At 49.1% G+C, this 18,082-nt stretch overlaps 1 protein-coding gene across 1 annotated transcript in view; it reads right to left on the bottom strand.

Moving 5' to 3' along the window:
- RASA3 (RAS p21 protein activator 3) overlaps window positions 1-18,082 on the bottom strand; it is a 123,031-nt gene that overhangs the window by 38,010 nt on the left and 66,939 nt on the right. The window contains exons 4-5 of the mRNA XM_019742076.3: window positions 10,458-10,552; window positions 3,799-3,875 (exon numbers count right to left, since the gene is read on the bottom strand). Of these exons, the coding sequence (XP_019597635.1) occupies window positions 3,799-3,875; window positions 10,458-10,552 (172 nt within the window). The remainder of the gene's footprint in view (window positions 1-3,798; window positions 3,876-10,457; window positions 10,553-18,082) is intronic.

Genomic DNA, 18,082 nt, shown 5'->3' with positions numbered 1-18,082 from the left:
TCACACCCACTAGGATGGCTACAATAAAAAAGACAGCCAATAATAACAAGGGTTAGCAAGGATGTGGAGAAATTGGAGACCTCACACAGCTGGTGGGTGTAAAATGGGGCAGCCACTGTGACTAACAGCCTGGCAGTTTCTCAAAAAGTTAAACATGGAGTTACAATATGACCCACCAATTCTATTCCTAGGTATCTACCCAAAAGAAATGAAAACATAAGTTTGTACAAACACTAGTACAATAGCCAAAAAGTGGAAACAACCCACATGTTCATCAATGGATGATGGATAAACAAAATATGGTATACCTGTACAGTGGCATTTTATTCAGCCTTTAAAGGAATGAAGTTCTGACACATGCTACAACATGGAAGAACCTTGAAGACATTATGTTAAGTGAAAGAAGCCAGACAGAAAGGACCACATGGTTCCATTTATATGAAACATCCTGAATAGGCAAATCCATAGACAGAGAGTACGTTACTGGTGCCAGGGGCTGTGGAAGAGGGCTGGGGTGTGATTGCTCATGGGGACGGGATTTCCTTTTGGGGCGATGAAAACGTTCTGGAACTAGACAGTGGTTAGTGGTGACGGTTGCACTACCTTGTGAATGTACTAACAGTTATACACTTTAAAATGCTGAATTTGATGGTATGTAAAGGATATTTTCTAGTGAAAAAAACAAATGAAACAATAACATAGGAGGAGGCGAGATGGGGAAAGAAATGTCCTAGTCCCTTAGACACGTCTGATTTCCTCAGTTGGAGAATATGAGCCCTGTGGGAGCCTCACTCTTTCTCCCTTACGACATTCCTGTGGGGGGACCCCCAGGGCTCTGAACAAAATGCAGTAGTGTGTATACACGTGTATGCTACTGTGTACCAGCATATGTAGTGGCATGTGTGTGGTGCTGTGTACTAGCATATGTACTAGTGTGTGCTAGTGTTTACTAGTGTGTACGCTAGTGTGTGTACAAATGGGTGTGCAAATGGTGGGAGAACTGAGTCCCCCTCACAGCCACAATCCCAATGAACTGCCCTGTGTCCTGTGGGTGAGGGTACATGTGGGCACACTTACATATGCTGCCACTTCCCAAAAAGTCATGCCCAGGATCCAGCGGGGACCTGGGGGACAATCATCGCTCAGTCAACAGCTGTGGAGCCCGGAACAGGCTGCCCTGTGGAGGCAGGCGGCTGAGCTGCTGATCAGGGATGGGCAGAGGCCCACGGCCTCCTGAGGTGCCTTCCTGCTGTCCACAGTGTTTAAGGAGCGCCTAGGAGCTCCAGGCCCACCCAACAGCTTCCAGACACATCCCAGCCCCCACGGGGCTGCATTCTACAGAGGAAATCAGCATGAACAAAGAATGAGAAGATGAGAGGCATCGGGCAAAGGACAGAGCAGCCTAGACCCCCAGCCCCCAAGTCCAGGAGAGCCAAGAGGCAGTGACTGGATGGGGAAGGAGGGGTGCGGTCAGGGAGGCAGGGGACGCGGAAGGTGGTATGGGAGCTGTGGCTCCGAACACAAATCTCATCAGCTGCTTCCCCTTCTCCGGTTGGTCTCAGCAAGCTAAGGGCCTGTGGGGGCCTCCCTGGCCTCTGCTTCTCCCCTAGGCCTCCTCCTCCTCCCACTGGCCCATCGGTCCTGCCCCTCCCCCAGGCCCCAGCTGGTACCCCTCTCCCGGGAGACCGGCCTCTCCAGAACGATGCCATTTCGGCATGCGGTGCGTCTCCTGCATAATGCTTGTTACATGGTGTGTGAGCTGTTTAAAGCCAGTGACCTGCTGGCATGAGAGCTGGTGCGGTGCTGCTCAGAGCCTACACTAGTCCCCTAGACCAGGCAGGCCCTCAGAGGGACATGCTGCACGAAGGACATGTGTATGGAATAGTGAACAGCTGTGCCTCCCATGGGACGAAGGCCCCCAGGGTGGGCTTGACGTGTCCGAGAACACACAGGGAGGCAGGTCTGGGGCAGTGTGGGCAGAGGGACCCCGGCCCGCTGACCTTAGTTCTTGTCCCTCGTGTGCACACGGGGGAGGGGTCAAACGTCCCCTTGGAGCACTAATGAAAACAGTGTGCAGCCCACGCTGGGGGACACAACCCAGAACGTGGTGACGCAGGTGGTTAACACCCTCCTGACGTTCAGATAGTTGAGCAGGAAAAGTGCCGACAAGAGCCATGTCGGCACACAGATTGAGGAAAGCACTTCAGAACACAGCTCATTTCCTTGCATGAATTTGAACCCAGTTAGATAAACAGTGTCCGTGGGGCCCAGTCTCAACAAGGGCTGCTCTAGCGAGCAGTCGTCTGCAAGGACCCAAGATGGCCCACGCGGCCTGAGGACACCCCGTGCCAGGCTCAGGTCGCACGGCTGGAGGCCTTTCCTCCCAGGAAACACTAGGACGCACGGAACCATCCCAACTCCCACCCTTACATCTTCTCTAAACCAAAGCTCTTGAAAAAAAACAAAACCAAAATAAATGGGCCTTGGGCACAGCACGCCCCTGTGTTTCATACCAGAACGCCAAGCCCTCAGCCTGAGGTCCAAGTCACCCGCCTCTGGGATTTCGTGTGCCAGCAGTGGGAGTCTGGAAATAGCTGCACACCTACAGTTGGGTGGCTGCTGATGCCAACAGGCGGCCCTGATTTTAGACACTTGTGTTCCCGGAAACCACAGCCAAGCGTACACTGTAATAAGACGCAGAGACCCGATGATGCGGTGTCCTGCTGAGTCACACGCGGATGCAGCGCTGGGTGGACAAGTTCACCCTCCATCAAACAGATGTGGGGCTGGACGCCACTCTTGGGACAGGGCTCCTGGCCCATGTCTCCTGTGTGTGTCCTCCTGGCTCTGTTCTCTGCCCAGCCTGGTCCACTCTGTCTCCCCACCACTAACCCACACTTTCTTCTTCTGTGAGGCTTGTGATAAACAGCCTTAAGTTCTTTTTTAACAAGGAATAAATCTATAAATAAACAAGAATAGGTAATACTCTCCTCATAGCTACAGGACCTGCGAGCACTGCAACCATTTTAAGAAGAATAGGAATAACAAAGGAGGAGTTACGGACAAAGCTTCCTGAATTCACCTCCTATGTGTGCCCCAGTCCCCACGTTTCAGATAACAGGCATTGTCACATCCTACACACATACCACACTGTGTCTTTCACCGTGTCCTACATCTGTTCCTGTACTCTGTCCTGCAGGTTCTACAGTGACAGCCCTGTAGCCTGAATTGACCAGCGACCATCTTCCAGCCATCAGGCGATGAATGCAGACTGTGCTGTGGGCAGTTGGGACAGGGCCCTCTTGGACAGTGGCCAATGGGGGATACTCTTTACTGCCTGCTGGCGGGCCAGACGGAATGGCACCTAACGCTGAACTTAGAGTCTTTGCCATCATTGCCTACACCCAAGGAAAGGGCACAGCACCAAGCATTACAGGGTAGAAGGAGCTCTAGGTTCCAGGTTAGAGGTCTGTGCTCAGGCCCTAGCTCTGCCACCTGGCCTCAGGCACACCACTTCACTGTTTCCTCATTTGTAACACGGGAGTGCCACGCCAGCCTCTCTGCCTGAATGTCACACAGGATAACTCTGGCTACTTTTTACAAAAGCCAAATACGCCACCTCTAGGATGAGCGTTTGCTTTATTGAGTACATTAAGAACGTGCCAGAACCTCTAAAAATGATGTCATCTTGGGGAATAAACCAAGTCTGGGAATTCAGATTCATTTGTTTGAAAAACAACAACCCGCCCTACTGCCTAGGGGTCAGAGTTTCTATTTCTGGGCAGACTCGCATCTTACCGTGCAGCCAGCTTGTGGCAGACGACACCGGTGTCAGTGATAACCTCACTCAGCCTCAGCTCCAGGTGGACCTTGCCCTGAAAGGCACAAGGACAGAGGGTCATGGGGGGCATGGCCAAGCACAGTGGAGAGCCGCAATCTCCGTTCACCAACTTGTAGTTCTGCCTGACCCGCATGGCGTCCACCAGCCCCCACTCAGATCCCAGGGACCACGGTGGGGCGTGGCTCCCCCAGAGGGTTAAAGGTTCCAGCCCGTTGGCACACTGGGCTTCCAGTTCCACTGACAGCAGTCTGTTTCAGAAGGAAGAAGTCAAAACGAGCAAGGAAAAGGTACTCGAGAAAGTGCATCCCAAACACGTTTGCTTTAGGTTGTATTCTTTCCAATGACGGGTCTGCAATCAGACACCCCATAGCCTCAGGGGTGAGGTTGGAGAACTCTCTGCCTGGACGTCTTGGTGCTTCTGTGTCCTCGGTGAGGATGGGATCAGAGGCCAGGGAATCTCAGTCCTGCTCTTCAGGCAGGAAGTTAATGCTCATGCTTCTAAGGAGGGAGAGCAGAGGTAGCTGGAGTGACAAGGGCAGAACTGGCGCTACAGTCTACCTGTGTCTGTGTCTGTGCAAAGGGACATACCAGCTGCAGGACAAAGCAAATGGGTAAGAAGGACACAACCAGACTATCATCAGGGGCCAGGGGGTCATGAGAGGGAAGAGTAAAAGGGGCCATAAAGAAAATGAGAAGACCCTGCTCCAAAAACAAAACAAAACAAAAAACTCAAGTTGTATGACTCACTTATATGAGACTACATAGTATAATGTTAAAATTTAAATTATTTTTGATTAGAAAAGAGAGGCTGAACTGAATAATCTCCAAGGTCCTTTCTGACTAAAACGTCTAGATTCTGCAGCATGGGGAGACCCTTTGGAAAACTGCCTTGTCTCTGAAGAATGCAGGACCCTGCGATGGGACAGGATGCTGAACGGGGCAGGTAGGACAAATGGGGAGGGTGTGAGCAGGAAGCGCAGCTGGCTCCCCCAGCGGGCTGGGCACTGCTGTCTCTCCTGTACAGCTAGGCTCCTAGGCAGCGTCAGAGACACCTGTTTTGTCTGCCCCACCAGGTGTGCACTACCCGTCCTCCCCGACACCAGGAGCAGCAACTCTCCTCTTCCTCCTGCTGGCGCTCCAGCACACTGTCCTGCAGGGCTCCTGTCTCTGCCTCCCCTGTGCAGGACCCACGTGAGATCCTTGGATGAGGTGGATCCAAGGGCCCTGGGGCATCCACAGGAAGAATGTGCTGGCCTTTTGCCCACAGAAACCCCTGGCTCTGAACTTAACCTGTGAGAAACCATCTGGCCAACAACAACAGGTTTTTGGATCCATCTCCCCAAGTTACTGCTCTGAAACCTCCCGACTCTTCTGCCTACGGAAAGCAATTCCCAAGGACCACGCATTTGAAAGAGCACTGCTGTCCTTTCACCTGTTGGACTCTAAGCTCGAAGCTTGACCCACCAGAGAAGCATTTCACCAAAATGATTATGAGAAAAGGATTGGCGCTGTCTTGGACATCTCTGGAGGATGAAAGAGAGCTGGGTCATCGAAGGTTCCTCGCACTTGAGAGGTGAGGCGCAGGGAGCACGTCCCACTTAGAGCCTGACCCTGCGTGGAAGCACCACTAGTGTCGTTGGACAAGAGGCACCACAACCCTCTTATTCAGCAAATAAACCAGAACCTAGGATCTGATGAGGAGATAGGTCCGGGGCGACACCTCTCCGGTGTGGGTCTGGGTGCACCCTCTTCACCCAGCCCACCTTGAGTCTCCTCTTGTCCCCTCTGTTCCCCATGCACCCACGTGCCCCTCAAGTACCCCCACTGGGCAGGTACAGTTTTGGAAAGTACATGGTATCGAAAACACCAGCCCACAAGTCCCCCACAAAAGCCTTACTCTAAGCAAACCAGCTCCTCCCTTTGATGGGCTCCAGGATGGCTGAGCTCTGAACCAAGTGGCTGCTCCTGAAGGCCACAGCCGGGCCCTGCTTGCAGCTTGGCGGGCAGCCTCCAGGATTCCCACGAGATGTGGCAGAAGCAGCATCCACGCTCACAACACTGACACAGGAGACCTGACGTGGACGGGATGCCCCCAGGCTCCCTGTCGATACAAACTGGAGAGCCACCGGCTTCCTCTGGGGAAGACAGGCACTGAGAATCCCAGACCTCGGCCCGGCACACGTGGCAGCAGACTCACCCACACCACTCTCCAGCTCGAGGCAGGGCCGGGGACTGTCCTTTGGGCCTTTTCCTCACCTGCAGGACAGAGTGGCCGCAGGGAGGGCAGGAGCAATGGACGGGCAGGATGCCCAGTGCTAAGTCCTGGACACAGGACCAAGCCACCAGCATCACAACCGTGTGACCCTGGGCAACACCCAGTATCCTGAGCCCAGAGTCAATATCTGCAAAGGGTTTTGACTGGTGTCTGCCACCGGTGGGAACTCTAGGGGCATCTGCTGAGCAACACTGCCTAAAGCAGCTGACTTCCCAAGGGAACCAATAGCTCTGCCCACACAGAGCCTTTGCGAGTTACCGCCCTGGGAGAGTCCCTCATCTGACAAGTGCCCTGCAGCAGGCTCCATGGTACGGTATTTACCCTCACACGTGTCCGGGCATGGCCCTCCTGGCTGGCCTCGCTGAGCTGTGAGCAAATCCTGAGCCAGTAACTGAGAAAGGTGCCTCAGTGCCCTGCCGGCTCTGCGCAGGTTGCTGGGGAGAGGGAAACGCCCAAAGTGACAGCAATGACGCTGATGAAACTGCTTTCCTGAAGCTCCCTTTCACTGAGCACTGGCCAGGGTTTAGAGCTTTCTGAATTATCCCATAATTCTCTGCACATCCCACAAAGCGGGCACAGTCACCCTCTGCTAAGATGAGGACCCTGAGCCTTATAGCAACTAATAACCTGCCCTCGGAAACCAAACCCAGAACAAAACCTCGTGATAAAACAGCATAAGAACTTATCCCAGAACAGACTCCTATAAAGTTTGGTTCTTCACCTGCCTCCTCAAATGCACTGGGTACCAACTCTTACATGGCCTAATTTTTTACATTGGCAATGGCCATTCAGACTGATACTTCACTAATTCCTTTTAATGGGCTTCTGAGAAGTGGAAGAACATGTCTGGGGTGAGATGGAGCCCCCACTGCAGACGCCCAGGCTCGCCATCCTGTTTCCTGTTTTTCCCACAAGAGGACAACATGTGCACACCAGTAGACCCTGTGACTGCTCATGTTTCCACTCTTAGGACAAACACTTCTTTACCAAGGTGGCAGATATTGTCAGCTAATTCATGTTGGTACCATTTTCTAGTGATTTGGGAGAAGATGGTGTGAGATAAAACAATACAACACTATTTATCACTGAAAGGTCTCCCCCCCCCCCCCCCCCCCGGAAGCTAACTCAATAGATCTGCAGTTCGTAAAGTCACGTCAGTTGTTACGCAGCGTCACTGACAGTCAGGAGACGACTTACAATGTGGGCATCACACCACCTCCAACACAAACAACCTAGCCACAAACGCCAACGCCCAGAAGGGCTGAGGGCCACACCCTCCGACTCTGCACAGGCAGGAAATTCGGGTTTTCTAGGCTCAGTCTCTGCACAGCTGGCTTCTGGGCTCACAGAGCACTGGATACAGACATGCTAGTCTGAGCGTCAACCTGCTCAGCCATACACATCGACATAAGTGGAGGGGGAGGAAGGAGGCCTGACCTTGCCCTCTCCTTCCTGCAAGTCCTTAAACCCTTAGGAAGAGTCAAGCTGGGTCCTTGTATGTGGACAGCTGCTGACATGGATTGCTTGGGAAATCCTTCACACAGGATTATCTGACACATGAGTAAAATTCCCAGAGATGATCTGGATATGGCTGCAGGAGTTTGCTGTGATGGTTTGTCTGCATTCTTTTCTGAATATATACTTTCACAACATGTTTACTAAAACAAAACAGAGCACAAAGCAGAGCTCAGTGGCTGCCAAGTGTCCTTGGGGGAGTCGGGAAAGGCGCCCCTGGTGTCTCAGTGAGGGGATTCAATACCAAGAAGTACCAGAGGCATGGAAAGAAGGGAGCCCTTCCTGACTCGAGCATATGTTATGGCAGCCAGCACCGACCACAGCTCAGGCCTTCCCTGCAATCATGTCGTTCTGTTAGCTACCTGGGGTCAGGGAAGGAACAGAAACGATAAATCCTTTTTAATAAAGTGATTTACCAGAGACTTTCCAAAACAGCAATTCCACAAAGAAGCAACACATTTTAAAAATTGTCTTTCCCCCCCATTTCTGTGACCCACTGATCTCTTGTTGACCCCAGTTTTGTGACACTTTTTTTTTTGGACACATGCCTTTTATCGTGAATTATAGAGCAGAGGACTCAAGACACTGTATGCCATCCTCTGCCCTTCTAAAAACCATAAATGTGACATTTCAAAATGAACTGTGGCTTCGGGGGGGAAAATGCACTTTTAAAGGCCAGACTGAATCTAGAAGAGCGCTGCTCCCTTGGAGGTATGACCGCTTTATGAGTGGGCATTTAAGAACTAAGAAAGCAAAGCGCTCATTGTGGAGCCTGGGCCTCAGTGGGCGACCACTGACCACGGTGCTTCCTCCTCCTCTTCAGAGTAATAATGATAGCAATACATTTGCCGCTCATAGTTCACAAACATCTAGGAAACTGGCCCAGCTAGTCAGTATCCCATCTCATAGATAAGAACCAGGCTGAGAAGGACGAGGGACTTGTCCACAGGCACATAAAAGGCGTCAGTTATAACATAGTGAAAAGGAACACAGCACTTTCTTCACTAATTTTAGTCTTTAAGTAGAAGAGCACACAATTTGCTAATCATTATTCCCTGTGTACTTTTCGTGTGACTTCCTGTGACTCTTTAAGCATTTCAAAATTAAAAGTTAAAAATAAAAAGGGCAAGGAGAAAGAAGTCACACTTGCCAAAAACATCCAACTTAAATATGGGGGTAACACAGGGGGAAGAACATGGTGAAGACACTGGCAGGATGCGTGCAGAAGCCGTTCTGATGACGCTGCCACCGGCTATGTCACTTCAGAATAAAAGTGATGGGGAAAATTGTCAAAATGGAAAGCAGGAATGGTTCCAGTCACACAGCACCAATTCACAGCACATTGCTTCTGGAACTTTCTGTCTAAAGATGAGATTTCCAATCACCTGAGCAGGTACGGCTGGCTGTTGTATTCCTGGTGTTAACATTCATCTTTACTGTTCGAACTCTGCTTTTGAACTTTGGGCAGAGTTATTAGTTCTGCAGTAATTTATAACAGTGTCTTCTAATTTCCATAGCATGTGTGGGCCCCTTGGTCGGAATTAATTAAATGTGAAGTACCCTTATGATACTCCTCTTTGGCTCAACTCCTCAACACTTCCCTCTGGTTGCCTCTTTGTTAATGTTTGTGGATCAATCCCCGTGGCCACCAAGGCCTGTGCAACCCATGGCCTCCGCAGGCAGAAACCCTGAAACTCCTGCCTTCAGCCTCAGAGCTCGGCTGAGGCCAAGGGTCCAGGAGGAAGCGTGAGACACGTGGGTTAGCCAGGCGTCCGGACGCCGGGCGAGGAGCACTGGGGTAGGGCGCGCCCGGAGAGGCCAGGGATGTCCTACCAAAATGCTGGGCACTATCCAGCTGTTCAAAAAAGCCTGCTTTACAGATGAGGAGACTGAGGCTTGGAGAGGACCACCCCTGGCATATGTCACTAGTGGATGGGGACACTGAGCTCTGAGCCAGGCCTGCCTGTGCTCAGTCACGCACCTCGGCCAAGCCACTGACATCTCCCCCGCCAAGGAAAATGCTCGTGCGTCTCAGCGTAGGAGCCACTGTGCTATCTGGTCTTGGCCCCCAATATGGAAATTACAGACACCGGCTCCGGTTTAGAACAGGCTTAACTGGAAACCACACAAGCCAGGTTCACAAGAGAAGAGAAGATGCGGCCACCCTCCTGATGGGGGTTCAGGCATTCTTTGGCACTCAGCGTGGGGAGTGACCCCGAGTTACGGGCAAGTCCAAGAACAGCCCTTATGGGGAAGAGTTGGGAACCTGGAGCCTCACAGTGTCCCGTGAGATGGGGGAGAAACCCCAAGTCCTGGAGGAAGCTCCTTCCACAGGACAGGGTGGGGGTCAGTCCCAGTTATTGCCCCGGCGAGTCAGGCTGAGCCCAGGATGTTTCACAATGGGAACCTCATCAGAGCGGTCATTTCTTTGAGCTTCAATTAAATTCTCCCTTGCTGAGTGCAGAGAGCTCGCAAACACATTCAGCGACCTCCAGCAAACAGGGACCTGCCGTATGAGGTTCTGTGTGCTGTTCTCACCCCACAGATTTATTTTTTCATACCCATATTTTCTCTTCACCTTTAATTATTGATTTTCACATTGTGTATTTTTAAAGCTGCTTCCATCATGCATGACAAAGTGTGACAATAACCCATTTAATAATAAACAAAATTAATAAGCCTCCACCTGCTATAAATAGGACACAATTTGCTAGTGATCATTCCCTGTTAAGACCAAATCCCTGTATCTATTTCTTTAGCCACAAGCAGAGTCTCTTCCATTCCCAAGGAGCTCCCGTGTCCCCTGAGCCCCACTGACGGTCTCACCTGGACTTCTGAGTCAGCGTCGACGTGCTGCAGCTGGAACCAGGTGTCCCTGTTATGGTATTTCTGCAAGTCTTCCTTCTGAATGGCCACCTTCCCTAAAACACACAAGGCAGAGGAAACACAGTCATGAAAGCGACCCCACAAGGTTCATAAGCAGGAGTCTCTCCATGATCACTACCAATTATTTCAAACAGTATAACCCAAAATAGATAACTGAGCAAGTTGATAACACCATGCTGTCTTCCTTCCAGCAAGATCAATATATGCAACATTTCCTCTTGAAGGTGCCCACGTCCCACCCCATTCATTAGCGGAACACATCTCACACTGAGTTCCCTGGTGGTAGCTGGTCTGCCTGCTCTCACGGTGGGAGCACAGCCTGGGGATGGTCAGGGCCCACCTTTCATGAGCATTTCACTCCCTATATGTTACCCAAGGTGGTTGTAGTGAGGAGGGGGCACTAGATGGGGATATTCCTTACAGACAAGAAAATGGGTCTGCCAGGCGTCTGCACAGCGAACTGCTCAGGACCTGGGAGGAATGTAGCATGGGGGTAAGAGGGTGCGCTCTGAAGGAAATCGCTGGGCCACACGGGCTGGGAGACCGGGCATGCCGCCTCACCATCACCTCCTGCCTCAACCTCCATACTGCCAGCAGGGACAGGGCAATGTCCCCGGCAAGGCTTTGATGAGGATCTTGTGTGTGTGTGCATGTGTGTGCACTTGTATGAGCTATAGCTTAGCATACATGGGTGTGCATATTTAGGTTATATAGTGTGTGCACACACATGTATGCGTGTTCAGCTTAAATAATGTGCGCACGCACGTGTGCATATGTATATTCAGCTTTCCTAGTGTGTGCATGTTGTGCACGTGTGCAGTCAGCTTACATAAACGTGTGTGTGTGTGTGTGTGTGTACATGCGCGTGTCAGGCCCGCCATCACAAGGGCACATATGTGGACTCAGGTTAGTTCACCACAACAACAGAAACTGAGGATGCAGCTGGCATGAGCCTCAGCCCTCCTATTGCCCACCTGGGACTATGAATCAGTGTCTCTCAAAGTAAGATCACAGGCCACCTATGCCAAAACACCTGGTGAGTTTCCTAAAATGCAGGTTCCTGGGCCCTATCCTAGATGGAGGAAACAAATCTTTGGTGTGGGGTCCTGGAATCTTCGTTTTCACAAGGTCCCAAGGAACTTTTGTAGGCCCCAAAGTTTGATGGTGTCTACTATAGATAGTTTTACAATCCTTATGCAGGTTTGGTACTTTGGAGCTAGGATTTGAATGAATGAATATATATATATATATATATATATATATATATATATATATATATATATATATATATATATATAAAATATGCATTATGCATTATATATATACATACATATTTTTATATGCAGCTTTTGTTTTCTTGCCTTTCTTCCATTGTTTCTTCTTCCCTAAATGTCCTCACCCCTTGAGGTCCCCCTGCAATGTCGCCTCCTCTTAGGTGTTCCCCTGGGACCTATTCTGTTCCCAAAGGCTCACACAAGACCTTACAGGGGCCCCTGCCCAATCTGTTCCTTGATGAGAGATTTAAGGAAAAGAAGAGAACACTCTTCTGTTTGGTCCTATGGGAGTTCAGGATATGCCACCTCAAAATACGTCGCTTTGCCATAAGGATTATTTGAGCTGGAGACAAATGAGAAGCAACAGATCCAAAACAAAGCCCTCCCAGAGCTTCCCTTTCTAACTACAAGCAGAAACCGCGGAGAAATAAAGGCGGCGCTGAGGCCCGCTCCCGGGAAGCAGTACGGCCACGAAGAAGATGGAAAGTTGGCACCTGCCCCAAAACCGACTCCATTTGTTCCCCCATATATTTACTGTCCCAGTCTGCTACCCTTCAAGGCCTCAAACCTTTTTTCTTCGTCTTGTCCCTTCTCTGACACGTATTGTTCCTTCGCTAAGATGCCATAACCAGTCCAAAGTCTACCTAACTCATCGTTGAGGCTTCCCCCACATGATGATGCTACAGGCATTCGTAAGCTGTTTCTCGTCTGTTATCTGTCTTTTTTTTTTTTTTTTAAAGTTTTTTTCTTATTGGGGAAGGGGAACAGAACTTTATTGGGGAACAGTGTGTACTTCCAGGACTTTTTTCCAAGTCAAGTTGTTGTCCTTTCAATCCTAGTTGGGGAGGGTGCTGTTCAGCTTCATGTTGTTGTCCTTTCAGTCTTAGTTGTGGAGGGCGCAGCTCAGCTCCAGGTCCAGTTGCCATTGCTAGTTGCAGGGGGCACAGCCCACCATTCCTTGCGGGAGTCGAACTGGCAACCTTGTGGTTGAGAGGACACGCTCCAACCAACTGAGCCATCTGGGAGCTCAGCGGCAGCTCAGCTCAAGGTGCTGGTGTTCAATCTTAGTTGCAGGGGGCACTGCCCACCGTCCCTTGCGGGACTCGAGGAATTGAACTGGCAATCTTGTGGTTGAGAGCCCACGCTCCAACCAACAACTGAGCCATCCAGGAGGCAGCTCACCTCAAGGTGCCGTGTTCAATCTTAGTTGCAGGGGGCAGAGCCCACCATCCCTTGCAAGACTCAAGGAATTGAACTGGCCCATGTGGGAATCGAACTGGCAGCCTTCAGAGTTCGGAGCATGGAGCTCTAACTGCCTGAGCCACCAGACCGGCCCCTGTTATCTGTCTTTTGTCAGTCCACTTTACAGAGCCCTGGCCAGAGAACCTCGGTGAGCAGAGAGTAAGATTTCTTCCCTCGAAGTCTTGACATTTTGTTCTGAGGATTCGGTCAACTGAGCTCTGCTCTGGACGCCAGACCCTGTGAAACCAACCCACCAGCACAGATGTGAAGTTGCAAAGGTGAAACAAACATGAAAAAAACTGTTCCAAGTGCCAGAGGGTGACGGCATCCAGGGAGTCAGGACAATTTGCTTCCACCAACACCTGCCTTCAATCTCCATCTATCATTGTGCCGTTCATTATATCAGCAAATTTATATCATCTCATATTCTCAAAGGGAAGGTAACTGTACCTCACACTCCCCATACTGCAGAAGAGGCTTAAGAAAGACTCTGGAATCATTCAACTAGGGCTACTCAGTTCGAGGCCAGGTAATTCCACACAGCCAGTACTTCTGTCCACCTGTGAAGTGGGCACAGCACACGAGCACTCCAAGGGTCAATACCAGGGCCCACGTCCACCTTGTGGCTCCGCTATCACCACACAGAGCCATCGGGAGCCAAATCCTGCCCAGCCACACACTGCATAACTGTTTAAGCCACTGCACGCAAGTCAGCAGGAGAAAGAACAAGAGAGACAGATGCAGGAAACATGTAGTGGACACAGGCTGCAGAAATTCTCCACAGAAATTCAGAGACCCAAGTTACACGCCACTGTAGGATTTCCTCCAACCAGCATCAAGTTACAAGGGCAGGATGGCTCCCTCAGGACTCATCTCAGGCTCCTCCCCACGCCTCGGTCCTCCCCTCACACCAGCACTGCCTTGGTGGGCATCCCGCTGAGGTGCCGACAGTGGGTCCCACTACCTCTGGCCATTCCTCAGCCCACCCCCATCACTGGGAAGACCGGCCCCCAAGAGAAGACTCCTTCTTCCTCTCTGCTTGGCTCCTGCCAAAGCCCGCACTTTCCTCCCCATGGGAATAGGGTTTTGGATCTTGCAAGAATAATGCTACATGAAACAAGGAATTTCTTGGAATTGAATTGAGTAATGTATTTCATTGAAAAAAGAATAAAGAAATCTTCAGACTCTGTGATTCAGACTCTTATTCAGCTGGATAAGAGGATTACGTTTGAAGTCTGAAATGTTAAGCAATTGCAATGCTTTTATGAACTTTAACTAGACCAGGGAGGAGTCGTGTATTTAATGCTTATATGAATCCCACAACGTACACATCATTATGCTTTATTTTTGGAAGTACTTAATTTAACATTAAGTAGGTAATACAGGAAAATAGTACAAAATTTGAAACATTCAAAAGAATATAAAATACAGCCGAGAATAAGTTTCTCCCCTGCTACACAGCTCCTGACTCAAGCTCACCTCTGTCGCCAGCTTCCAGTTTGTCCTTCTAGAGATCGATCACATTCAAGAATATAAGAATATGTACTTTAAAAAACATGTGTATTAGTGTTTCTGAATGTGTATTAGTGCTTCTAAATTAGTCTTCTGAGAGAATACCTGATCCACAATCATAACATCTACTAAAATGTCTTTGATGTGTCATAATCCACAGAGCTGTCCCAATCTATCTGAGTGACATCAAAAGGTCACTAAACCACTCTGGGCTTCACTTTCTCATTCGGACAGAGGCGGTGCTACCTGGTTTTTCACCACGAAAAACCCCATGTATTATTTTCTCTGATGGGGGTTGTACCTGTCTGGGTCAGAAGAGAGAAGCATGCCCGATAATTCAACAGTGGGCACGTGTTTTAGGGAATCAGGTACAGAGGTGTCAGAGTTTGTGGGTAAAGGTGGACAACCAGGGTGAAAACTACAGGAAGTCTGACTAAGATCAGACTTAATGAGGGATAGCCGAATGCTTCCCCAAGATGGAGCTGGCAGCAGAGACGTTTGTTCTCATCACTCCTGTTCAAACTGGTGTTCTAACTGGTGCACGGAGGTAAGGGAAAGAAACAAGGGCACATAGACTGCAAAGGTAGAAATAAAAGTCTTTATTCACAGAATCCATTGGAAAATCTATAAGAAAAGCTATTAGAATAGGTGTGTTTGGTTAGCAAGACCACAGAATACAAAGCTAATACATAAAAATCAATTGTATTTGTGCATATAAGCAATGACAACGAAAAATTAAATTTTAAAAAGCCCAACAGTCTTTTTCACAAAATGATGCTTTTATGGCTTGAGCTTTTGGTGTTCTATCTTTAAAAATCTTTGTCTGCTCCATCAAAAAAGTACATAAGGATAAATAAAAAATAAGTGTGTGTGTGTGTGTGTGCGCACATGTGCACGCGTGTGTATGTGCGTGTGTGTGTACACAAGATATGTATGCTGAAAACATATCACAAAATACTGATGAGAGAAATTAGAGAAGACCCAAGCACATGGAAAGATATGCCATGTTGGAGAGTCTGACTACTCAATTTTGTTAAGACATTAATTTTCCCGAAATTAACCTACAAATCAATGCAATCTCAGTCATTTTGGAAATTAAGAAGCTGCTTTTAAAATGCAAATGAGAATTCAAAGGACCTAGACGAGCAAAACGAGCTTGGAAAAGAACAAAGTTGGCAGCACCCTCACTGGTTACACCCCTCATTCCTAGACTCAAACCCGCAGGGGGCCACACGTGCAGCAGCATGAGCAAAACCTGAAGGTGACTGTGGGCTCCTCCTGGCGTGAAGCCAGCAGATCAGACACAGAACACTGGAGAAGCCCGTGACACTGTGCTCATTTCCATGACACAAATGTACACCCTAGAACTTGGCTTCTCATCCTGGTAACAACATAATTACTAGTCATAACTTTAAATTATTCCTGGAGATCCAGACAGCCACTTATTTTTACAGCTGTAAAAACGATGGTGAAAACATGTAAGTCCAATTGCACACTGACACACCATAATTTTAAAGCCACCAAGAATGGCTAAACCGGGATGTCGCTGGTTATCTTTAAAAATAGCAAGCACCTTAAACAGAATGATTAATAAACATCTTATTTGATTATTTTGAGGGGAAATAACCCCAGAACCAACTTGATCAGTGTCTCTGATTAAAATATGCAAAAATATTTTTAAATTTCCTGTTCCTTAAGATTATTACTCAGAAAAGTTCTCATGTGACTCTAAGGATTAATCAAATTCCTCCTCATTCTAATATAATCTGAGCCAAGTACTAAGACCAGTATTGTATCTCCATATTCACGTTCATCTGTCATCTGGTGTGTCCAATGCAGGCACAGTACCATTGGTAATATGTCAACTGGGAACTGAACAGCTTAGGATTCCACACTTTCGTCCCTCCCTCTCCTGCTTCCTTCCTTCCCTCCATAAACAAACCTTGGCACACCCAGTTGATATTGGATAGAGAGAAACCCGGGCCCTCCCTCATGAAGCTCTAGGCCATGGGAAGTACAATTCAGTGAACATGTGACAAGCAGCAGAAAAGAAAGGTGCCAGCAGGTGAAGCCACGGGAGAACAGCAAAGGGAGAGCTCCCTCAGGTGCCACCTCCAGCTAAGCAGGGTCTCGGGTGGGTGGCAGCAACCACATGGGCATGGGGATGTGGAGAAGGGCCAGAGGTAGGGCGCCGGGCAGAGGAGGCAGTATGAGCCAGGCCAGGGGGCAGGGGGCACCGGGAGAGGAACTGGGAGGGCCTGAGCCCATGTCTAAGGTTGAGGGGAACAGGAAGGACGAATCCTTTGGAAGGGCAGCCGCGAAGGGCTTGAATGCCAAACTAGGAGTTTGGGCATCATCCTGAGGGCAAAGGAAGCCCTGCAGGACCTGAGCAGTGGAACCCCATGGTCGGATCTGGATTTCAGACCCATCATACCAACGGAGATACCCTGTTTTCCCGAAAATAAGACTTAGCCGGACAATCAGCTGTAATGCGTCTTTTGGAGCAAATATTAATATAAGACCCGGTCTTATAGTAAAATAAGAGTCTTATATTAATTTTTGCTCCAAAAAATGCATTAGAGCTGATTGTCCGGCTAGGTCTTATTTTCAGGGAAACACGGTACATGAGGTATGGCTGCCAGCAAGACTTGGGAAGTGTGCACTGGAAACTTGCAAACCCTTCTTCATCAGCTTCCTTCAGAGTTAAGGATTCAGCTGGGAAGCAATTATGATAGTTCCATCTTAAAATTAAGTCAAACAAGAATTACCGGAGTTCCAATGTGATCTATGCCCATGTATTTCCTGAACAAACCCCAATTATTTCTACTTAAATCGCATCAGTTTCCAAGAATGTTATGTGTTGCGAGTGCAGACTCTCAGACCCTGCCCCTGTCCCACGAATCAGCATCTACATTGTAACAAGTGTGTGAAGCTCTGCTCTACATTGCCATGAACACTACCAGAGGCATGGGTCATTTCTTCATAAGCACCACTTTATGCTACCTCAGCACCAAAGCTGCCTTTACAAGTTTTGAATTTGGATTTCTTGTCATGGGTCAAGCAGAAGCCCACCACCCAGGCATCTTTGCTGGCTTGGGAAATTAGGAAGGGTGGTGGACTCAAGGCGGCTCCTGTCACAGGAGGAACAAGCTACAAGGAGCTTTTGGTAGAAGGAAATGAGTACACTCCTTCAACCAACACGCTTTGCAGAAGTAGGGTGCCCCGGTCTTAGGCCCGCATCTGCCACCCCATTGTCTTGTTTCCAAACAGAGCTGCCATCTTTAGCTGGAAGTAAATCCACTGCAAGCCTCTGGTGTTTAGATGTACATACCCAATAAGAAAGTGTTCTACAGTCACATGGTTCCATTCTAATAAAAGGTAAATGTATGTCAGGGGTTAGAACAGATATAAATGGGGAATCCAGGATGACTCCTGGGTTATGGGTTTGCACCAAGTAAATTCTGAGGCTGACAAATGGTGGACAGTGGTGGTGGAAGGTGGTGGTGGTAGAAGAGAAATAGTAGATCAACAGACAGG

This window comes from Rhinolophus sinicus, chromosome 16 (assembly GCF_057876585.1).
Source record: "Rhinolophus sinicus isolate RSI-liver-muscle chromosome 16, RSI-T2T, whole genome shotgun sequence".
Taxonomy (NCBI): domain Eukaryota; kingdom Metazoa; phylum Chordata; class Mammalia; order Chiroptera; family Rhinolophidae; genus Rhinolophus; species Rhinolophus sinicus.
Note: the sequence above shows the minus strand (reverse complement) of the source record. Positions and strands in the feature narration are given on the sequence as shown.